The sequence below is a fragment of the Rana temporaria genome, chromosome 8 (genome assembly GCF_905171775.1).
Source record: "Rana temporaria chromosome 8, aRanTem1.1, whole genome shotgun sequence".
Lineage (NCBI taxonomy): Eukaryota > Metazoa > Chordata > Amphibia > Anura > Ranidae > Rana > Rana temporaria.
Window position 1 is genome coordinate 154,135,132 of NC_053496.1, and position 24,245 is coordinate 154,159,376.

Consider the following 24,245-nt stretch of genomic DNA (forward strand, 5'->3'; position numbering starts at 1 on the left):
CTTTTGGAAGCCTATTAGAGCCTACAGGCTCTAATCAGGAAGCCTATTAGAGCCTATGGCTTTACCAGGCGTCTCAAACTGGCGGCCCTCCAGCTGTTGCAAGACTACAAGTCCAATGAGGCATTGCAAGAATGACAGTTACCAGCATGACTCCCACAGGCAGAGGCATGATGGGACTTGTAGTTTTACAACAGCTGGAGGGCCACCAGTTTGAGACCCTTGCTTTAATCAGACGCTTCCAAAACACACCCGCCGCTGTAATTCATATGCCCGGCGCGGGACCGGGCACATGAATAGGGGGCGGCAGCGGCGACCATAGATAGTTTCATGCAATGCATGAATCTATCTATGTGAGAGAGCAGGAGAGGGGGGGTGAGCAGGAAAGGGTGGGCGGCGCTCCTGCACCCTTTATGGACGCACCGCCACTGGTCAGCGCATACCAGGTATCCTTTTTTGAGCGAGAGAAAAAACAAAAATATACACTAGGTGTATAGTAAAAAGGGGGAGAAAAAAAAGGGGGGCAAAGTGGGGAGTAACGGCAGGGTCAATGGCTCAAGAAATCTAATTCCCATACGGGGCCATTGATTCTTAATGGCACCCCTCATGCATCGGCATCTCCGGAACCACATGGTGACGCAGCACCCTCCCGTTTGGTGCGTTTTCAGAAAAGGGGTGGGGTATTTCTCCCTGTGTTTCTTGCTGCTGCTCTTTCAAATGACTAAACCCATGACATGTGTGCACCAAGTCTATCAGATTTTCCCTCACTCACTAGATTAGAAAGAGAACATGGATATAAAGGAGTTCAAGCTCAGCACGTTTTATGTATAAAATAGGTATATGCACTCCCTTCAATACCTATTACTTTTATTGCTTTATATGGTGATATAATCTACTTTGTCCGCTCAGTCAGCCTCCACAGTTGAGCTCAGTCAAAGCTGCAACATTGACTTCCAACTACCAGAGCTGAGACGGCACATGCGCTGTTGCTGCAGAGATAAAGAATTACGAAACAGGACGCTGTGCCCGCAACAAACATGGCCGCCAGGCGTTCAGGAACTTCGCACGGCGCATGCGTCCCACATGACGCGCCATAAGGACCCGGAAGAGGAGGAGAAGTTGCTTGTGGCCGCAGCTGAAGGTGACTTATTTTTTTTTACATAAACATTGTGAATTGGGTTTTATAGCAAAAAGATGTGACCTGTGAGGGAGTCTCAGGGTGGGTGAAGAGTGCCAGGCGGGATTGACACATGGCATTTATATTCATACTGTGGTTGTTGTATAACAAGGTGCACTGCCTGTGTGATTACATAAAGAATCCTACTACTCCACATATACATAGAGAGAGGGAGCCAGACAGCACCAATACTGCACACAGTACAGATGGAGAAGAAGCTTCCCACCACATTCCTAGTCTCTAGGAATATAGCATGCAGGAGCACCTATAGTGTGTATATATAACCTCCAACATTGCATCAAATTGGTGCCACCGGGACAGGAAGCGGTAGAAATCTTCCCAGTGGGGACACCAACAGCATTTGTTTTCATGTCTCTAGAGACTGCCTGCTACTCTTGGCAGATTTTGTAGTGTGACAGCTACTAAAAACTGTCTGAATTCTCCTACACTAATACTTGTGCTAATTTGGAAAATTAACCCCAGTTGCCATAATACTTCAATGTAAAATGATTGTAAAACTTAGAATTATTTTTATTTTTTTAACAAACATGTCAACCTTACCTGTTCTCTGTAATGGTTTTGCACAGATCCTGTTGTTCTGGGGTCCCCCGTCGGCACTCCTGGCTCCTTCTGTTCTGTGTCTGCCCCCGTATAAAGACACTTGCTATGAAGGCAGACATGTGGTCTTGCTGGCTAGCCGGGCTGTGTGCATCCATAGACTCACACAGAATGGCTTAGCCCTGTCCCCTCCCCACATGATTTGATTGACAGCAGCAGGAGCCAATGGCTCTCACTGCTGCCTCTGTGTCCTGTGAGAGAGCGAGAGACCAGTACCACAGCAGACAGGCACTGTGCTGGATCAAGATAGGTAAGTTTATCGGGAGGGGGGTAAAAAAAAAATGCCTTGCCTTTACAACCACTTTAACCCTTGAAGTGATTGTAAAGGCAGATTTTATTTTTACCTTAAAGTACTCTATGCAGTAAGGTAAAAAACCTCCTGCATGCAGCTCCCCCTAAATACTTACCTGAGCCTTATCTTGATCCAGCGCTGTGCACAAAAGCAGTGACTCTTCCGGCATTCTTCCTCATTGGCTCCCACTGCTGTCAATCGCAACCAGTGGGGAGGGGGCAGGGCTAAGCCATACTGTGTGAGTCTATGGATGCACACAGCCCAGCTACGGAGCAAGACCACAATTTTATATATATATGTGTATTTATATAAAAAAAAATTACAGTGCTTTCTTTTTTTTTTTTTGGGGGGGGGGAGTGGACAGTGTCAGTATTTTTTTTTTCTACAATTCTAACTTTTAAATATTTATATATATTTTTTAAATTTATTATTCTATTTTTATCAACCCTGTTGGGGCGGGGGACTTGGTTATGAATGGACAGTCAGTGATCACCTACTCTGTACATTCTAAAAAGAGGCAGTAAATGTCAGATAAACCGGCTTTTTCCTCTGCTCCCCATATCCTGACAGATCCGGGACATGGAGGGGGACCGGAGGAGGACACATGGGACAGTCAGGGATTATCAGTGCGGCGGTGGGGGGAGTTACAAGCACCAATCGCCCTGTATAGATTTCAATAAAGCAGCTAAAAGCCGGGGAAGATGTGCTGTCAGCTGCTTTATTGAAATCTATACAGGGTGATCGGTGCTTGTAACTCCCCCCACCTATCATCTGTGACTGCCCAGGTTTTGGTTCAAGCATCAAAGCATTTTCAGTAGTACAAGTCCTGCAAATGCTTGGTAGCTGTGCAACCCTACCAGGTACGTCTGCCATAATCTGATAATACATTATGGCTAACGGAGTTTAATTTTGTATTATTGCCAAGGGTCCAGCTATAGAGCAGAACTCTGGTCTGAACACAGCCATACTGCTTAAAAAAAAAAAAAAATCCTATGTTAAAAGGCACAGAGGTGTACTTTTATTTATTTGTTTTAAATCTTTTTATTAAGGTTTTCATGGAAAAAACAAGTACAATATGAGTCAAGAAAAAAACGACCAGGCTTTTACCCACACAGGCGTATGTAATAAGGGACGTATAAGATAAACACGGCTAGTATTGGGATAATGTTATGTGGCTTCTCAGTGTACAGCTGTTGAGTAACTTAGGAGACAACAAAGCTTATATTACAACAGATGGCCCTGTGAAGAACATTACATCCATGAAAGCATAAAAAAAGAATATCGGTTCAACTAGTTACGACAAAGCTGTAATGGGGTCCGCTAACCGTTTAGCCCATGGGTGCTCAACCTCTGGCCCTCCAGCTGTTGAAGGAATACAAGTCCCATCATGCCTCTGCCTTTGGTAGCCATGCCTGTAACTGTCAGCCTAGCAATGCCTGGTGGGACTTATACTTCTGCAACATCTTGAGGGCCACAGGTTGAGCGCATTTGGCTTAGACCATACATCGTCGTATTTGATTGGACACAGGTATGCTATTCAAAAGTGTACATTCCACGCCACTTGCTTCAAGAGACTCAGTGACGTGCTGGGTCATGTGACCTGTCAGTCATGTGACCTGTCAGTCCTCCAATCCTAAAATAGTTCAGCAGGAAAACTGCAAAGGCACCCCAGACCCAACATAGCCTGCAATTTATAAATACGATAGAAATAATACTGCTGTATGTATAATGGATAGCAGGGCCTTGGTGATGGCGCTGAGTGTTCAATTTGGAACATTTTACAAAGGGAAAGAAATTATTTACCAATCTATAAAATGGGCTTTGCGTTTTTGCTTTTAGACCAATTTTTTTGCAAAGTTTTTAACACCTCTAAGTTGTCTGTTTTTTTTTTTTTATTGCATGACAGGCCATCTCCAGTCAGGATGATGCTCTCCCTCCGGCAGATTCTTCGGGCTCCGCTCCCCTCTCCTGCATCTACTGTCGCCTTTGCTAGATTTAACTCAACAGCACCTGAGCAGGTAAATCCTCTCTCCCTTGATAGCAAAACAAAGATCAGGAATGTGCAAAGCAAGCATTACAGCAAACTATATTACATATTCTGGCTTCTGTTCTGTACAAATCTGAGAATCGCCTCGTTATACCTGCAGAGTATGAGGTTCTGATTAAGGATGAGCTCCGGCGTGTTCTCAGAGCCCGCCAGGAAGTCGGCACGGCGCTAATCACAGGCAGTGAGACATTTCCCGATCTCTGCAGCCGCGCATCGGGACAATGTCTCACTGCCTGTGATCAGTGCAGTGCCGACTTTGTGGCGGGTTCTGCACGTGGGCTGTGTGAATACTCCGGAGCTCATCCTTAGTTCTGACATTACTGTGATCAGTGGTGTAAAGTAAACACATGTAGGATTAGCCCCCCCCCCCCACCTTCCCTCAGCCTATCTTAAATTGTTCACTGCTTTTTGCAACTATTTAGCTAATGATAAAACGTTCACAGTAAACCTCAGTAAATGACATGTTGCAGACTGGCATTAATTTGAGCACGAGCTCTATGCTGGCTCTAGGAGAAGCACTGAGCTAGTAATGGTGAGTTCTGTTAACTGATGTAGTACTGTTGCTATGGATGTTGGTAGGGCTTTTTTCCACAGAGAATAGGTGCAGACACTCCCCCCTCCCCCAAGTCCCCCATTGTCCCAGCCCTAGTAAATCTTCTAGTACTGTCCCTTGTGTCTTCCCCATACTCTGCTCCCAATAGACCCCCTAGCAACAGTAGATCCCCAGCAGCCAGCAACTACAGACCTTCCCAAAAACCATAGACCCACCAGCAACAATAGATCCCCAACCAACTGGTGGTCGGTGGGAAGCTTGCTCCCCTTGCAGTGGTGGTCAGAATGTGACCTTTACATGCAGCTAAAAAGATCATTGGGTTCATGCAGATGGCTCTGCCAAGTGGTGTTGACCCCAGTAACTATGCAGGTACCATCAAATTGGAGCTCAATCAGCCATACCTCAGTTAAAACCCTGAAGGAACCCTGGTGGAAAATGGCTGCTTTACACATTCCATGGTGATTGTATTAAGGTGTCTGTGCTACCTGTGTGGGTACAATGCTTGGGGTATATAATCATTGGAACTGATGAAGTGGCTGGGAAAAGCTATGAAACATCTTCAGCATTACAGAACAAGTCCAGCTGAATAATTACTACTAGCTATACCATGACCTGGATAATGAGAATCTTCACAGAAGACAATGGATGGGTGAACCACCTACTGGCTTCAGCAGTGAGATCTCTATATATACATTGTCCAATCCCCATCTGCTAACCAGATGTGGAAAAAAAGGGAGCTTTGGCATAACCAGGAGCAGTTTGGTCATTTGGTACAAAATTATCTTCCTAACTTTTCCTACTAGGCACCAAAGAAGACAAAGTTTGGGCCTTTGAGCGACGAAGACAGAATTTTCACTAATCTGTATGGACGTCATGATTGGAGGTGAGCTAAATTTGTTATGTGCTTGGCCTGTCTCTGCTAGATTTTCCTACTCCTGTCTTATTTCTACTGGAACAGTCAGGCCGCGTACACATGATTGGTCAAAACCGATGAAAACGGACTGAAGGACCGTTTCATCGGTCCAAACCGATCGTGTGTGGGCCCCATCGGTCAGTTATCCTTCGGGTCAAAAAAAAGAGAACTTGTATTAAAATTTAACCGATGGACGCCTAACCGATAGGTCAAAACCGATCCTTAGTATGCAAAAGCATCGGTCAAAAGGCCACGCATGCTCAGAATCAAGTCGACGCATGGTTGGAAGCATTAAACTTCGTTTTTTTCAGCACGTCGTGTGTTTTACGTCACCGCGTTCTGACACGATCGTTTTTTTAACCGATGTTGTGTAGGCACATCAGACAGCTTCATTGGTTAACCGATGAAACGGTCCTTCAGTCCGTTTTCATCGGTTTTGACTGATCGTGTGTACGCGGCCTCATTGTCTGTTGGGATTCTGCCTTTGCTTGCAGGCATGTTTATCATCCATGGTTGTCTTCTTTAATATGTAAATCATGTCTCTGCAGTACACTTTGCATTACCATTATCTGATATAGCATGGTCTTTGAAGCTAGCCATAGATTAATGAAATCTTGGCGGGTTCAGCAGGGACCGGTCGAGATTCAATCCATCTATGGGCAGGCCGGTTATACTGAACTCAGTCCATCGATCGACTTCAGTACAACCAGCCTTTCAGGATCTTTTGCATGCTATAGCCGCCAGCCATAATCATTGTGCTCTGCCGATAGGGAATGCTCCCTGCCAGCAGACCACAATGGCACTGTGGGAGAAATTCCCCCATCAACACTGACGGATTGCAGGAAAGTAAATCGCATCATCTATGGCTTGCTTAACTGAGGTGAGTTTGTATTTACTGAATGATTAGTCATGCAGTGTGTTATTGTATTCTATGTTATCCAGATATTTTTGGGGATAGAGTAGGGAATGATTTAAACCTCTCTTAGGTTTGTATTGCCATCTGTGTCCCCACTAGATACATTCACCCTCTCTATTTTTCCAGTTGATTATCTCTGCCGAGACAGAAAGTAAAATCCAAAATTGTGGAGTTGTCACAGAACAAGAGGTGAGAGTAAATATTCCAATGGAGCCACTTTTTCTGGTGACAACTGCCTAAGAGCGGAATTCTTTCACTTGGTGTTTGCAGTACAAGAAGGGAAATCTTGGTACACAGAGAGCAAAAAAAACTTGCAGGTTTTAAATTTAATCTTTTGTCATGCCGCCGTCGCCCCGGGCGGTTTGCTTGTGGAACGTTAGAAAAAGTCCTGCAAGCAGCATCTTTGGGGCAGTTTGGGAGCACTGTATACTGCACTACCAAAACGGCCCTGCCCATTGCAATGAATGGGCAGCGCTTCAGGCGTGCCACAACATGGGTAATTTAAACATCTTTGGGGTTAAAAGCGCCCCGCTCTGGTTGAGGGAGGTTGAGACCTGTAGTTGATGATGGATTGGCCCTGAGTCGCTGGTGTGTAGACCCTTTGAGAGATATGCCCTCTTGTCTACTCTCCACTATGTATACCTATGGCCTCGCTTGAATGGTATGATTACTCACTCAATGCTGTAACCATTGTGAATGTATCATCTGATGTCCAGATATCTTTTTTTTGTGACCCAAATGTATGTGACTGTTATGTTAACTTTGTATGCAGCAATTTTTATTTTTTTTTACTCAATAAAAACCTTTGTTCAATAAAAAAAAAAGCGCCCCGCTAATGGCCGAAAAGTGCAGCTTAAACAGTAAAGCGCTGCTTTACTGCTAACTCGCGGACGGCCTCAGTGTGAAAGGGGACTAATTTTGCTAAAAAGACAGTTTCACTGTAAAGACTTTGCAATAAATTGAAAGTAAAGTTAAAGTGAAATAAACGTCGCCACTCCATGACACCCTACATTAAAGCAGAGTCCTGCCCAAAAAAAGAAAAAAAAAATAGGTCAGCAGCTACAAAAAATGCTGCCTTTTAATAATTGGACCCTCACCTGTCCAGCGATTGGGGTGTATAAAGCCCAGCTCCTCTCCCCAGCCCTGGCATTCTTACTGTGGGTGCCCAGCTGTGGCTTCACAGCCGGGCACACACTGCGCATGCACGAGCAGTGCTGCGATCTGTGAATGGCCAGGCAATCGGCAATTGCAGGGAGGGAGGGGGGAGAGGTGAACTTCCTTCCGGCGCTGCTGAGCCCCGGGAGGAAGTGGGAGCTGGATGCCTCCAAAAAGAGGGTGTCTGTCCAAAAAAATGTGGCATGTCAGGGGATCACTTAAAGCAGAAGTTCAATTTTTGGGTGGAACTCCGCTTTAATACATGATAGTATGATCCTCAGTCTTCTGGATTGAATAATGCTGGGCTGGAATTAATTTAGCCATGGAGACTGAGGACATCTTGTGGTGGAAACAAAGTACTGTGGGGACAGAAAGTTTAAACATTTTCCAAGTTTTTTGCTTTTTTACAATTGTAGCCTGATTTTTACTTTTTCCTCCTCTCCGCTTGCAGGTTAAAAGGAGCGCAGAGCCGCGGTGACTGGTACAAGACCAAGGAAATTTTGCTGAAAGGGGTGGATTGGATATTGGGAGAGATGAAGGCTTCGGGACTGAGAGGAAGAGGAGGCGCTGGCTTCCCCACTGGGCTCAAATGGAGCTTCATGAACAAGCCATCTGATGGAAGGTAAAGCAAAGCGGTCTGAAATGTGGGGATAATGCATGTGTTTTTTGGAGGTCAGTAAATGTTGATGCTGTGTGACACATCAGGGGCAAACTAAACTGGCATTACCAAAATCCACACTACCACCCTATCTGTAACCGCTCTCATGATTGTGTTTTAAATATTGAAATTTTATATAGTGTAAAAGGATGAACAGGGGGAAGTAACCTTGATTTCCTGCTTAAGTAGAAAGGTATAATATTTTACTCTTACAGTACACCAATATGGAGAGAAATGTGAAGGCTGCCTTACTGATCTCCTGGACATCTTAATAACCTGGCTGACTCTGCCTTAAGGGGCTCATGCTCACACATGCCAGCCCACAGTGGATCGCTATTCAGAGGTGTTTGATAGGTGGGGAGGAGACAATAAGACGCTTGTTCACTGCCAGTTTTAATCCTAAATTGCACTTTTAATGGGTTGCGTTTGGCAGCTGTACCACCAAATGCAATATGTAGTTTAATTTTTTCCGTGATATGTGTATTGCCCTCAGTGGCTGCATGACCTTCTTTAGGTGGGCAGGCGGGGGGGCCTAACTACCTGCTTTTAATGCCCCCTGGCTGCCAGTGTGAATGAGCCCTAATAGTTAGTTTAATAACAAATTTACAGCAAATTGTGTACTTGTTCTAGGTCAGGGATGCAAAAAGTATTGAAGCTTTCGGATCACTATGGAAGCCAAACATATATAAATTTTAAGAGAAGATCCTAATAATTGGCAACCGTGTTCACTACGTGCAGACCATTAAAGCCCAACTCAACCCTTTACTTTCTATTTTGCTTTGGATAAAGCTGGTTTAGGTTAGTGCCTCTGTTGGTTTTTTGATTGCCCTCTTTGTTCACTGTTAAGCCTGGTACACACAATACAGCTATCAGACACTGTACTACCGTGTTTCCCCGAAAATAAGACACCGTCTTATATTTTTTTTTCCCTCAAAAAATCACACTATGGCTTATTTTCGGGGGGTGTCTTATATGTCGAATTGTGGTGCCATTTCACGGGCAAATGTTTGAATATCAGCCCTGCGCACAACCAAAGCCTTTGCTCTCCTGTCAGCAACCCATTCACTAATCATGTCTTCCAGCTCAGAAAATAAAGGTTGCCTACCTGAACCACACTTGCGCTTCTTGGAATTTCCTCTGTCCACCTGTAGACTGAGAGTGGAGCACAGTGGAGCTGGGGTGATCTCTTTGGGCTCAGTAGCAGCTTTTCCCCCTATCCCCTGGTGTTTGTGTGGGGTGAGAGAGGTGGTACAGAGCTTCTCCTCACTTATTTACAGCTCTGAGCTCCGCACCAGTACAGTACTACAGTATCACGTGTTGTTTACCGCTCCGCGCCGCATACGACACGCCCATTGCTACGTTTTATTATCGGGGATTCGACACGCCATCACTACGTCTTATTTTCGGAGGGGTGTCTTATATTTCGATCTTGCGTTGAAATCCCGCTACGGCTTATTTTCGGAGTACGTCTTATTTTCGGGGAAACACGGTAACTACGCAAAGAGCTGCTGAGCTGCTGGGTTCTGACAGGGGGACGCCCCCGCCAGAACACTCTGATCAGCGCTCATCGGGAGTCAGTCGGTTGCTGTTTTTCCAGCATGCTCGACCAACAGAAGCCAGGCCGGCTTCTGTTGGACAGGGTGCCGTACACAGGCCGAATGTCTGCTGTTTTTTTTTTTTTAACCAGTCGATGTCTCCTGACATTTGTACGGGGCTTTACTTTAAAGCGGAACTAAACCCTATTATCTTTTTCAGCCAAGGAAGCCGCCATCTTGACCTCTATTTGATCTCTAACTGCCATGATGCTGCACATATGATCAGTTATGACAGCAGCCATTAAATGGTTTGACAGTTTGGTTGAGAGCACAAGCACTTGTGACAGTTGCATTCCTGGAATGCTGTGATTTCTATTTTGTAAAACTGATGAATTGTTGGGTTTAGTTTCGCTTTAAGTTTAAATTGCTATATTATAAAGGAAGAGGGTAGCAACAATATGTGTACTACACCTGCCATGGCGTTTGAGGGTATTTTTGGGTTTGCAAACATGTTCTGAGGTGCTGAATGACATTTGAAGCTCAGTGAACTCTTGCAAGGACTTTCTCAGCTAAAAGCCTCATACACATGATCGGATTTTCCGAGGGGAATTGTGTGATGACAGCCTGTTGGCCGAAAATCTGACCGTTTGTACACTTCATCCATCAGACAAAAGTCCAAAGTACAAACACGCATGCTCGGAATCAATGCTCACCAAACACGACATTAGCAGAAGGTGCCAAAATGGTGGTGCTCAAGAGCTGAAATTTCACGTAGTACGTCGCTACGTTCGTGTTTGCAGGCCGACAATTGTGTTCCGTTTTGTATGCAAGACAAGTTCATGGCCAACACCCTTCGGACAAAAGTCTGGCGCTTTGTCTGTGGAAAAATAAATTTTGTGTATGAGGCTTAAGTCTCTTAAAAGCAAAACTTGTCAAGAATGAAATGCATGAATTGACATTGCTGTTTTCCTTCTCAAAATACTGGTTGCCCTGATGTCCCTCCAGTTCCATTACTTTCCAAGTCACGTCCTGGAACAAACATAAAGATTAGGGAGAAGAGGTCCAAGAAAAAATGTTTTCCCTAAATAGCTTCCTTTACCTTAGTGCAGTCCTCCTTCACTTACCTCATCCTCCTGCTTTTAAATGTCCTTCTTTCTTCTGAGAAATCCTCACTTCCTGTTCTTCTGTCTGTAACTACACACCATAATGCGAGGCTTTCTCCCTGGTGTGGAGAAAGCCTCTTAAGGGGGCTAGCAGGAGTGTCAGGACACCCACTAACACACAGCTCCTTTCTCTATCTGCAAAGTAGAGTGTCCTGACTTGCTTGCTCGCCCCCTCCCCCCTCAAGAGGCTTTCTCCAAACCAGGGAGAAAGCCTTGCATTACTGTGTGGAGTTACAGACAGAAGAACAGGAAGTGAGGATTTCTCAGAAGAAATAAGGACATTTAAAAGCAAAATGGAAGGTTGAGGTAAGTGAAGGAGGACTGCACTAAGGTAAAGGAAGCTATTTAGGGAAAAAATGTTTTCCTTTACAACCCCTTTAAATTGGCATTTTTAGGAGGAAAGACCATAACTGTAGCCTCTGTATTTCTCTTGTGAGGCCCCGTGCACACGACCGAGTTTCTCGGCAGAATTCAGCCAGAAACTTGATCGGAGCTGGATTCTGCCGAGAAGCTCGGTCGTGTGTACACTTTCCAGCGAGGAAGCCGACGAGGAACTCGTCGGGCCAAATAGAGAACATGTTCTCTATTTCCTCGTTGTTCAATGAGGAAAGTCGGCCCGCCGAGATCCTCGGCGGCTTCAACACTGAACTCGACGAGGAACTCGATGTGTTTGGTACGTCGAGTTCCTCGGACGTGTGTATGGGGCCTGAGAGGTTTAAAGCAATTAAAGAACTACAGGAAAATCTCATACATAACAGTGTAAAGTAAAAACTGTTTGTTTTTTGTACTGGTTTGGAAGAAAAAAATAAAGTTTCACTGAGATGTTGGTCTAGAGCAGTAGTCTACAAACTGTGGCCCGGGGGCCAGATGCGGCCCTTTGCTTACTTTTATCCGGCCCTTGGACCATTAACCCCCCCCCCCCCCCCCACCACTGTCAGCAACAGTGGGGCATAGTTTCTGCCATTGACACTGACAACGGAGCACTTTTCTTCCCTCTAACACCAATGATGGGTCACTATTGTTTCTACTGCCACCAATGATGGGTCACTATTGTTTCTACTGCCACCATTGATGGGTCACTATTCTTTCTACTGACACCATTGATGGGTCACTATTCTTTCTACTGACACCATTGATGGGTCACTATTCTTTCTACTGACACCATTGATGGGTCACTATTCTTTCTACTGACACCAATGATGGGTCACTATTCTTTCTACTGACACCAATGATGGGTCGCTATTCTTTCTACCGACACCATTGATGGGTCACTATTCTTTCTACTCACACCAATGATGGGACACTATTCCTCCCAATGATACCAAAGAGGGGACACTGTTTACTTCCAGTGACTCCAGGAAATGTTATACTCCCGCTGGGCACAGTCCGGACCCCCTAAAGCCTGAAAGACAGTAAACTGGCCCTTTGTTTAGAAAGTTTGGAGACCCCTGGTCTAGATTATGCCTGTTTTATATAACACCCTGGGTACTCTGCATAGTAGTCATTACACACCGTGCACTGTAATTCTGCACCGAGCCATCCGGTTCTTTTTGTTTAGAGTATTTAAATTAAGCTGCTTTATGCTTATGATGTCTTCTCTTGACAATGTGAATACAAATCTCCATCTCCTTCATATTTCAGGCCTAAATATCTTGTAGTCAATGCTGATGAAGGAGAACCAGGAACCTGCAAGGACCGTGAGATTATGCGACATGACCCCCACAAGCTGGTGGAGGGTTGTTTGGTGGCTGGCCGCAGTATGGGCGCACGAGCTGCTTATATTTACATCCGTGGAGAGTTCTACAATGAGGCATCCAACCTCCAGGTACTCGCCTGTCCTAACAAGCCCTTTATATATCTTTGACCAAAAGGTCTGCAGTATGGACACTACAGTGTTTTTACAACTGTTAGCTGTTCATGCTGCATTGAAAAACTTGCATATCAAAGTGGTAATTGACATCCCTTTTTCTTAGCAGACACATACCGCCAAGAATAGTCTGTTTCATGTCAGTTATAGGGGCATGAAAGAAAAAGGGGAATAGAATGCATAGAAATGGCAGTCTGTATACAAAAATGGTAACAGAGACCAAGCCAACAGTTTGCAAACCGAACTAGAATGCTTTTTCTTGGATTACAGCAGGTACTGGTGCATCCCCGTTCACCGTTTTCAGGTCTGAATTTCTGGCTGTATTCAGAACTAAAACTGAGCCAAAGACGCACAGGACTCTTCTCCTGTGTGCTTTGTGGCCGCCCAAGAGATGTGTAAACCGGCTACATTGAGAGCTCCTTTTATAGGTAACGTTAATCTGGGGAAAATCCGATTTGCCTCTTGGGGGATCATGAAGGAATTCTTTCCCCTGCTGTAGCAAATTGGATCATGCTTTGCTGGGGGTTTTCGCCTTCCTCTGGATCAACTGTGGGTGAAAGATTGTGTATATGGGATTGCATTTATTTATTTTATTTAGGTTGCACTAGATGGACTTGTTTCTTTTCAACCTGACTAACTATGTAAGAGCCTGGCACTTTCTCCTGTAATGCGAAATGGATGCGGTAAAACCCGCATTCAATTCTCAATAGTGTGAACCCAGCTTTAGAGAAAATGCTGAATAAATTAAACATAAATATGTTGTTTCCGTTTTAAATTCTTTATACCTCCTTGTGCTCTTCTATGCATAGTCTGATATACATTAGCATTAGGAGAATGTGCTGTAGCTTCTAAACTCATTGTTCTGCATTGGATTAGGTGGCCATCCGGGAGGCGTATGAGGCGGGACTTATTGGAAAAAATGCTTGCGGCTCTGGGTTTGACTTTGACGTGTTTGTGGTAAGAGGAGCCGGGGCGTACATCTGCGGTGAAGAAACCGCATTGATCGAGAGTATTGAAGGGAAGCAGGGGAAGCCCCGTCTTAAACCCCCATTTCCCGCTGATGTTGGTAAGTACTGATTTGCCTTTCATTACCATCAAGAAATGGTACATTCTGCTTGCATGTGCTGTGCACAAGAACTAGCCGCTGCATACAATGAGGTTATTTCCAATAGAAGACACTCACATTGCAATGATTAATGATAAACCGTGAAATGCTGACAGACTGACTGGTACATTGATTGTGGGAGCTCACAATAAGAAATGTCAAGAAATTCATGTCATTGATAATTAAGTGCACCTGTCATTTTGCATTAAACAGTACGCTACAAAGTAGTTTTTCATTTTGTGTGTACAAAGCTTTTATTTTATTTTGAAATGTTAGATTTTCAGTTTTCTACTTAGTTACTGTAAATGTCTGCAACCTCCCATAACCTGTAAAAAAAAAAAAAAAAAAAAAAAAAAAAACATTCTAGTCCATTTACCTCCTGAGTAGTATCAGGTTTGATAAAGTTTTACGTTTATTTTTTGTTTTATTGTTTTAAAGCTGCTTATTGTAAGCTAGAATTCCTCTGTAGGCTAAAAGTGTTACTAAACCCACAACCGTAAAGTCAGTCTGTATATGCAGTAATGTAGAGCTGTAACTAACGATTATTTTCGTAATCGAGTAGTTGGCTGATTGTTTCGATCAATTGGATAATAACCTTAAAGTGTGGTGGATAATTTAGTTAATATGTAAAGTAAAAAAAAAAAAAAAAAATGCTAATTATTCTTAAATATCTATATGCAGTGGTAAATATAAATAACTACATGGTTAGGGAGCAAAATCTCTAATCCACTCTGAGGCCTCGTACACACGACGGGACATGTCCGATGAAAACGGTCCGCGAACGCGGTGACGTGGCCTCGTCGCAGCGATGTGCGCGACCCTGGAAGGTCAATGCTTCCACGCATGCGTCGAATCACTTTGACGCATGCGAGGGCTTTCGGACGAGCGGACATGTCCGGTGAGTCGTACAGACGACCGAACATGTCCGATGCACAGGCTTCCAGCGGACATGTTTCTTAGCATGCTAAGAAACATTTGTCCAATGGAAACCTGTCCGATCCGCCAGAAAATTGTCCGGTCGGCTGTACACACGACCAAACATGTCCGCGGAAACTGGTCCGCGTACCAGTTTCAGCAGACATGTTCGGTCGTGTGTACGAGGCCTGAGAATGACAGAAGAGATATTCTGTATATACTATTAGAGGTAGAATCTGGTAAATATCTCGGAGATCAACATTTTTATTTAAAGAAGAGAAAAATTACCGGTAGACTGTTTTGCCGATGTTTTTTTTTAATTTTTTTTGGCCAATTTGTTGTTGGGCAGATTAAAAAACACAAATTGCTGCAAAAATATACAACAGCTTCTCCATTGAAGTCTATTGAAACAACAAAGCAAAAAAAAAACATAATTTTGTGTAAAAAGCATAGATGTCAACTTGTCCAATAGGAAACCATGTTAAATGAATTGTAGTGTGTTTCTGCAAAAAGCACAAAAAACGCCTAGGTGTGAACCATGCCTAAGACGTTTAGTAGCAGCAGCATGCTTTTTTTGTATCCCCTGTCATTATGGGATTAAAAAAAAAAACTAAAAGTAGCCCTTTATAGTACAAAAAGAGCAGATAATCACTACTATAAAGGCATTTGTTTATACTGTTAAACAGTGAAAGTTATAATATATATTATATCACATAATCTATCCCGCATACAGTCTTAAGTGTTTTTTTTTCTTTTTAAAACAAACATGTTCTACTTGCTTGCTCTGTGTAATGGATATGCACAGAGCAGCCCAGAGTCCCCCCAACAACGCTTCTGGCTCCTCCTGCCTTCAGAGTGCCCCTATAGCAAGGTAAAAAAACTTCTGCCTTTAGAACCACTCACCTGCCTAGGACTACATGTCCCATGAGGCATTGCTCCTCACACATTCACAAGTTCTCAGGCACTTATTGACATGGATGGAGGGTTTACTGAGCTGTATGTGTGCTGCACTGTATTTCCTGATATGTAAACAAATAATGCATTCTGTATGGCCGATTTAATTGATTATGAAAATAGTTTAACTATTTTCATAATCGATTAGTTGTTTTAGCCCTACTAAAGCATGCTTGTTATACTCACTGTGGGACCTCTGCATTGTGTAAAAAGGCAGTTTGATCCTGTCTTCTAATCCTCCCCTTCTTTTACTGTCCCCAATCCATCACCTGATAGTACAGAGCCTTGGAGGCATGCTGCACATGCTCAGTTTGGTGTGTATTGCTGGAGAGTTTTTTTTTTTTTGGTGGAAGGTGCATGTGATCAGCAGAGGGCCAATCGACACTGTTTAGGGTTTAGAGGTCATGCAGCCTCATAGCAAAGTCAGAGGAGAATGAAAACTTTATACCGCTGATGAGAAAATGTATTTAGCAGTTTATATTCACTAAAATAATTGTATTGCGATCTATTACTAGTGTATTGCGAAGCTTGACATCATTTTTGGTGCACTTTGAATCTGGAAATTTCTTTTGATGTGGACAGTGTAGTTCAGGCATTTGGAAAGGCAGTAGCAGTCAGACTTCAGTTGACCTTTTGATCTTTGATACTTAACCATTTAAGGACCGCCTCCTGCAAATATACGTCAGCAGAATGGCACGGCTGGTCAGATGTACATACCGGTACGTCCTGTACATCTACCCAGTCGCGGGCGCACTCCCGCGACCTGGTCAGAAGCTCCGGGACCCGATCGCCGCTGGGGTCCCGCGATTGGTCCCCGGAGCTGAAGAACGGGGGGATCCGTGTGTAAACACGGCTTCCCTGTGCTTCACTGTGGCGGCTGCATCAATTGTGTCTCCCTATAAAGGGGATGACACGATCGATGACGTCACTCCTACAGCCACACCCCTATTTATTATAGCAAAAAGTAAAAAATATTGAATTTTTTTTCAAAATTTTCGCTCTATTTTTGTTTATAGCGCAAAAAATAACCGCAGAGGTGATCAAATACCACCAAAAGAAAGCTCTATTTGTGGGAAAAAATTGCAATTGTCAGTTAAAGCGACGCAGTGCCAAATCGCAGAAAGGGCCTGGTCCTTTACCTGCATTTTGGTCCGGGGGTTAAGTGGTTAAACTTCAGTGTACAGTTATAATAAAGTGATCCTCTTATTTGGTCAGTTGGCGATACTGCACCTACAGCATAGTGAAGTACCTGATCATTTTAAATGAACCATCAACAACGGATCGGCTCATCTCTAGGCATGGGTAAAGTATATGGCAAGTAGAGGGTCCTTGGAACTGCTTATACAGGGCTTTTTCTTTGGGCTCTGATGGAAAAGTGGGGAGAAGGGGAAGCTCAGGTTATGTAAGCCTTTATGGCAGAATGAGCAAAGTGCAGGTTCGCTTTAACCACTTGCTTACTGAACACTTAAACCCCCCTCCTGCCCATTTTAAGCTTTCAGCACTTTGAATGACAATTGCGCGGTCATACAACCCTGTACCCAAATTACATTTTCCCCACAAATAGAGATTGCTTTTGGTGATATTTGATCACCTCTGCGTTTTTTGTTTTGTTTTTATTCATTTTTTTTATATATTTTGTTATAAAATTTTGCAAACAGGTAATTTTTCTCCTTTTATTGATGTACGCTGATGAGGCTGCACTGGTGGGCACTGAGATGTGGCAGTAATGGGCACTGGTAGGTTACACTGATAGGCAGCATTGCTAGGTGGCACTGATGGGCACCACTGGTGGGCATTGCTAGGTGGCACTGTGGGCACTGGCAGGGGGTACATATTGCACAGATGAGGCAGAATTGCCTCTTCCTCTTCGGGACTGATGTCCCTTGCACACAAGCCGTTGTGTGCACACAAGCTGTCAGCGTGAGGAGAAAAAAAAAGGATTACTGATCCTTTGTTTACATCACGTGAGCAGATGTCATTGGCTGACAGCTGATCACGTGGTAAGGAGCCTGGACCGGCCCCTTACATGGATCTGTGATCACCCAAGTCTCAGTGACTCGCTAATCACAGCGCGCGAAGGGGAGGACGTCTATTGACGGCCTTCCGGCAATTGGGGTCCGCGCTGTGGCCATCATTCAGCTATAGCGTGGACGCCAAGTGGTTAAAGCGGAACTAAAGAAAATTGTTTTTTTTTTTTTTCATTTTAGATAGAGGGTTATAACAGTTTTATTTTTGCCATCTGTGTCCCATTTGGGAGATTTCCCTTCACTTCCCGTCCCATAGCCAAAACAGGAAGTGAGAGCTTATCCCTTCAAAGTGACTGAATCCCTTGTTCTCACCAAGGTTCCCAGAACTAGTTTCCCTTTTTGAAACATTTCCCCTCTATTCCTGTTTTCTTTCACTTTCAGTGATAACTGGACAAATAGAGAGGTTGAATCTTCCTAACCGGAACATAATCTGCAACATATACCTGACAAGTAGGGAGGAGTCTAGAGATGGCGCGGTCAGTGTGGAGGAGTAGCTAGACGGGATGCCTGCTCCCCAGCCACGCTCCGAGATCACGCTGAAATGATCAAGAACCGGACCCCCCGCTCCCTCCGCTCCCTCCACTAGGGCGCCGGTCCCCCCCCCCCTCTACCTACCTTCCCTCCTCGGAACTTAGCTTCCCGCTGGCTGGAGCGGACCTGTACGGGTCTCCTCCGTTCTGTGCATCTGTCACGTGGGCGATCACGTGGGCGGCTTCCCCGTCTCCCTCGACTCTCCCGGCTGACTAGCCTGTCGCGGCGCTGCATCTGCCTTGTCTCCCCTGATTTTCCGGGCTGACAGGCAGCGGTGCCTGCTCCTCGGTGTAGCTTCCCCCTGGTCTGCCCGGGTCCCTGGAGCGTGCGAGCGGATGCGCCGTGCAGGCGTGTCGCGCGGCTCTGGGAGGGGGGCTCGGGGGGGGGGGGGAGTCACGGAGTGCTGGGTGGCTATCTGACTCTGTGGCCCTGAAGTCCAGCAAAGGGGTACCAGCCTAGATTAACCCCAAGAGGATCCAGTCTGCGCCAGGCATCTTTTATCACTTCACAAGCTACAATAGTAGGTGGGGAAAACCCTGGAACATATTACAGCAGTGGGTAAGCTCCTCTCATGCAGACAATTATTGGACTGGTGAGTACATCCCACAGTGCACTCTAACCATCGAAGTGGTGAGTACAAACGCCTTATTTTTTTTTCTCAACTAAGAAAATTGAATTAAATAAATGGGACACCCCTCTCCGAGGAGACTGATAAATGATTGGGACTGATTTTAAAACAAGGAAAAAAAAAAAGGTGATACAAGAGATATTAGATCAGCACTGTCTTTTTGGGTCTCTGTATGGAGGTTGGCAACCTCATAGTTTATCTGGAGGTTCCCTTTTTTTGGATACTTTCTTTGTTTTTTTTTCTTATGGAGATTAATTGATGTACAAGACATACGGAAATCGTTGTGCACTGTATCTGATAGACTGACACTGTGGTCGGATAGAAGAAGGGGGTAATCGGACTACAGAGCCAGGAAAACCCATAGAAGGAGGTCCTAGAGATACACGGGTGTCGGAGACGGGCAGGAGAGGGGAGGCCAGTACATGAGCCGGGTGCCCCAAATAGCTCTAAGTCAAAGCCAAAGAGAAGCCAAAGAGAAGAAACATTATAACAACCTTAGACTGTGATATAAGAAACATTAAAAAGTTTCCTTTTTCTTGTGCAGTACACACCTATCACACGTGTAAACGGTTCTCTTTCAGAACCTCTCTAAAGGTGACGTAGTTACAATTCAGGCGCAAGGATGACTACAAGAGGAAAAATAGTAAAAGGGGGGGCAATCCCAAAGGTACCCCGTTTAAGTCAAAGCCCAGGCCCAATGTGTAAATTTGTGACACAAGGGATAAACGGGGATAACCAGCACATAGAAAAACCATCGACTGGCAGAGCAGGCCAAGCAGAAAAAGAAAAGAAAAAAGATAAGAAAAAAGGGCCAGCTTACACCTTGGCGGACTCAGAAACACTTGCAGAATCTCTCCTAGAGAGCAGAACAGACCAAGATAGTGAAACAGATAAAGAAACAGATTTAGATCAGAGAAATAAGGGAGAAACGCAGGATATGACACTTTTGCCAACTAAAAGAGAAATGGAAGGAATGTTCGCTGCTTTAGAAAGATCTCTTAAAACGCAAATGGAAAAAATGGAGAGAAATATGGGGCATATATTGGAAAGAGTGGAAGAAGTGGAGAAAAAAGTTGACCACAATGTAACCTCACTTAAAAAGCTAGAAGATGAAATAAAAGCATTAAAAATAAACCAACGAGAACAGGCGTATAAATTAGAAGATCAAGAGAACAGGGACAGAAGAAAGAACATTAGAATACGTGGAGTTCCAGAAACGACACAGGTTGAGGACCTCCCAGAAATAATAAGAAAAATCTGTAACCCAATATTAGAGAGAGAAACAACTTCTCCGCTCAGAATAGAACGAGCACACAGGATAAGACGTCCTAGGGAGAGAGTACAGGACTACCCAAGAGACATTATTGTGCGTTTTGAAAGCTGGGAAGAGAAAAACCAGCTATGGAGAAAACTGAGAGGGAAGCCGCCGTTAGAATATGATCAACATAATATTCAAATTTATCAAGATTCGTCACAAGAGACGTTAAAACGAAGAAGAAGCTTAAAACCATTGTTAGGTGTCTTGCAGGAGCACGGTATTCAGTATAACTGGGGATTCCCAGCGTGCCTAATAGGCAGGAAAAATGGTGTTTCTGCAAGACTGAGGTTTCTGGAGGAAACACCAGAATTTTGTCAAAGTTTAAGCATTCCAACACCAAAGATTATTAGTGTCGACCGGTAGAGGAGGGGGGGAATGGTGGGGGGGGTCGTAGGTGGGGGGGAGAGGGGGAGGGTCAAGATAGTAAAATATCGGAGTGGAACCCGGGAGAGAGGAGACCCAGAGAGTGCTTCTTCACCAGTTCCCCAGCATAGGGGGATAGGAGACCGGGCTAAAACAGAACTCCACCTCAGCCCGAGGAGCAAAAGAGCGCCAGGAGCGCCAAATTGAAAAAAGCTCTAAATATGACCAGAAGGTCAGGGATTGAGTGGGGGGGGGGGAGGGGAGGAGAAAGCCCCAATAGAAGAACAAGGGGGCAAGGTACAAATGGAAGGGAGGGGGGGAGGGAGAAGGGAGGGAGGGGAGGTGACTGGGCGGGAAGGGAGAGGGGAAGATTAGAGAGGGGGGGAAAGGGACTCAGATCTGTGTGTCATGCAGCAGGAAAGAACATATATACCCAAGACAGAGGGAAAAAAAAAAAAAAATATGACAAACATAAAATTTTTAACATATAATGTAAGAGGTCTCAGCTGCCCCGAAAAAAGGCATATGGTACTAAGAGAAGTTGAAAGGTATTCCGCTGAAATAGTTTTCCTGCAAGAGACACACATAACGCTGGACTCTAATGTCAGATTGTATTCTCGGGCAGTTCCTAGTTGGTACTACGGGGACTCCCCAAAGAAGAGAGCAAAAGGGGTCGCCATAGGAATAGGGAAGAATATCTCCTTTACAGTAGAAGATAGGAAAGTAGACCCGGAAGGTCGTTATTTGTTCCTAAAAGGAGTACTCCAAGGGAAAAAATACACGTTGGCAAATATTTACTGCCCAAACAGCCAACCACATAAATATCTGAGGGGGATTTTGAATGCCTTAATGGACTTTAAATTAGGACATGTAATACTAGCAGGAGACTTTAATCTCTCAATGGACTATCAACTAGATAGTACATCCGGAGCTCAGAGGCGAAATATTAAACAGCTTAGAATATTGAAAAAAAAAATGCATAGCTTCTGTTTAATAGATCCCTGGAGGATTACATATCCAAATAAAAGAGACTATACTTACTATTCCTCCGTGCACGGAACATACTCAAGACTGGATTATATATTGGTAGACCATGAGTTATTGGAAGAGGTAGTTAAAACTTCGATAGGGATATCTACAATCTCAGATCACGCTCCTGTAATAGCGGAAATTAGATTCAAAGAAATAGAGCAAAGAAAAGGATCATGGAACCTAAATGAAGAACTTATAGAGGATATAGAGGTAAACAACATAGTGAGAACGGAATTGGATCAATATTTCACCCTTAACAACACACCTGAAGTAAGGGTAGCTACCGTTTGGGAGGCCCATAAGGCATACATCAGAGGGAAATTAATCTCAATAGGAGCAGGGAAAAAAAAGATAAGGAAACTAAACATGAAAAAATTAACAACTGAGCTATTTGAACTTGAGCAAACACATAAAGAACGAGGAGAAAATGAAATATATCATGAAATTATTGTAAAGAGGACCCAGCTTAGAGATCTGATGAAGGTTGAAACAAGAGACATATTCAAAAATGTTAGAAAAGAGAGGTATAAATGGGGGAACAAACCAGGGAAACACTTAGCCAAAATATCCAGGGAAAAAAAAAAAAAAACTACATCGAAAAAATAAAGAATCAAGACGGCCTTATGAAATATAAGACGTCTGAAATAGCGGAATCCTTTCGGACTTTCTATAGTTCATTATATTCGATAAGAACCAAGGAAACACAAGAGCAAGAAAAGATGAGAAAAAGGAAAATCAGGGAATACTTAGAAGAAACAAAATTACCTAAAATTTCTCAAAACGACATTAAATCCCTAGAGGCCCCAATAACTCAAGAAGAGGTACATAGAGCCTTCAGGGAAACCCCGTGCGGGAAAAGTCCAGGCCCCGATGGCTTGCCGATCAAATATTATAAAATATTTAGCGAACTTCTGGTCCCAGAGATGTGTAACTATTTTAACAAAATAGGAGAGGAAGAAGAAATAAGAAAAGAATCTCTTTTGGCAAATATTTCTATCATCCATAAAACGGGAAAAGATGGAACGTTGTGTTCCTCCTATCGTCCAATAGCACTGTTAAACGCAGATCTGAAAGTATACGCGAAAATATTAGCAACCAGGATAAAAGGTTTAATGCCGCAATTAATAAACTCAGATCAGGCGGGCTTTGTAGCAGGCAGAGAAGGAAGAGACAATAGTATAAGGACCCTGTTACTGTTACAACAAGACCCAAAAAAGAAACCCCCAGTCGTACTCATGTCTTTAGACGCCGAAAAAGCATTTGACAGAGTCGACTGGGGGTTTATGATGGAAACTTTACAAAAAATAGGCCTGGGCCCAAGGTTCATGAAATGGGTAAAAAACCTGTACAGCCACCCGACGGCAAGGGTGAAGGTCAATGGGAGTGTGTCATCTGTGTTCAACATGGAAAACGGAACCAGACAAGGGTGCCCGCTCTCACCTCTCTTATATGTAATAGCCTTGGAACCGTTGTTAGCAAAAATCCGGGAAAATCCGGGGATAGGAGGGGTGAGAGTGGGAGATGAAGAACACAAGGTGGCGGCGTATGCGGATGACATACTCCTATATCTGACCAAGCCTAGAGTATCCCTCCCTAATGTTATAAAGGAAATAAAAAGATATGGAGAACTTTCAAATTTTAAAATAAACCCGATAAAAACGGTAATCTTGAATCTGGGGATAGAAAAAAAAGAAGCAGAAGAACTACAGAAAGAGTTTCCATTTACATGGGAAAAAGAAGCTATAACGTACTTGGGTATAAAAATTACATCTAAAGTGGAAAAACTATACTCGGCCAATTTTGTCCCTTTAATTAATGACATTAACCAAGACTTGAAAAACTTAGCAAAAAAACATATCTCCTGGATAGGCAAGATTAACGCGTTTAAAATGATGATTTTACCAAAGATAACATACAAACTTCAAATGCTCCCAATAAAAATACCGCAAAGCTTCTTTAAAGTAATCAAAACAGTAATTTTGAAATATATATGGGCAGGTAAAAAGGCTAGACTAAGCTATTCATTGTTGAGCATGAAAAAAAAAGGAGGGGGGTTGGGGCTCCCCGACATAAAAAGATATTATTTTGCTGTAAACCTAGCCAGGCTGGTAGAATGGACAAACGCACATACACAAAAAAAATGGGTACGTATGGAAGAAATATTAAGTGGGACACTATTAAAAAGAAATGTATGGATACCACCGAACATGAGGGAAATGAGCACGAATACACACAACATAACAAGGAACGTATTTAGGATATGGGACACAATATTGAGACGGGAAAAATGGGAGTATAACTCCCCATTAATCCCATTAGCAGGCACAAATTTTTTCCCACCAGGTAACGGAACACGTTTTGGAAAACACTTAGGGGAGAAAAAATTAAAAGATATTGTTACACGGGGAAAAATTAAACTTAGACAAGAGATAAAAATAGGGGAAGGGGAACAAAGCATGAGTGAATGGGAGTATATGCAGT

General features: G+C 43.8%; 1 protein-coding gene across 1 annotated transcript in view; it reads left to right on the forward strand.

The window, feature by feature from the left end:
• The first annotated feature begins 1,030 nt into the window (after positions 1–1,030).
• The window catches only part of NDUFV1 (NADH:ubiquinone oxidoreductase core subunit V1), a 41,685-nt gene continuing 18,470 nt past the window's right edge, over positions 1,031–24,245 (forward strand). Inside the window, exons 1-6 of the mRNA XM_040320905.1 lie at positions 1,031–1,138; positions 3,991–4,102; positions 5,488–5,567; positions 8,120–8,290; positions 12,666–12,849; positions 13,768–13,957. Coding sequence (XP_040176839.1) covers positions 4,007–4,102; positions 5,488–5,567; positions 8,120–8,290; positions 12,666–12,849; positions 13,768–13,957 — 721 coding nt within the window. The 5' untranslated portion in view covers positions 1,031–1,138; positions 3,991–4,006. The remainder of the gene's footprint in view (positions 1,139–3,990; positions 4,103–5,487; positions 5,568–8,119; positions 8,291–12,665; positions 12,850–13,767; positions 13,958–24,245) is intronic.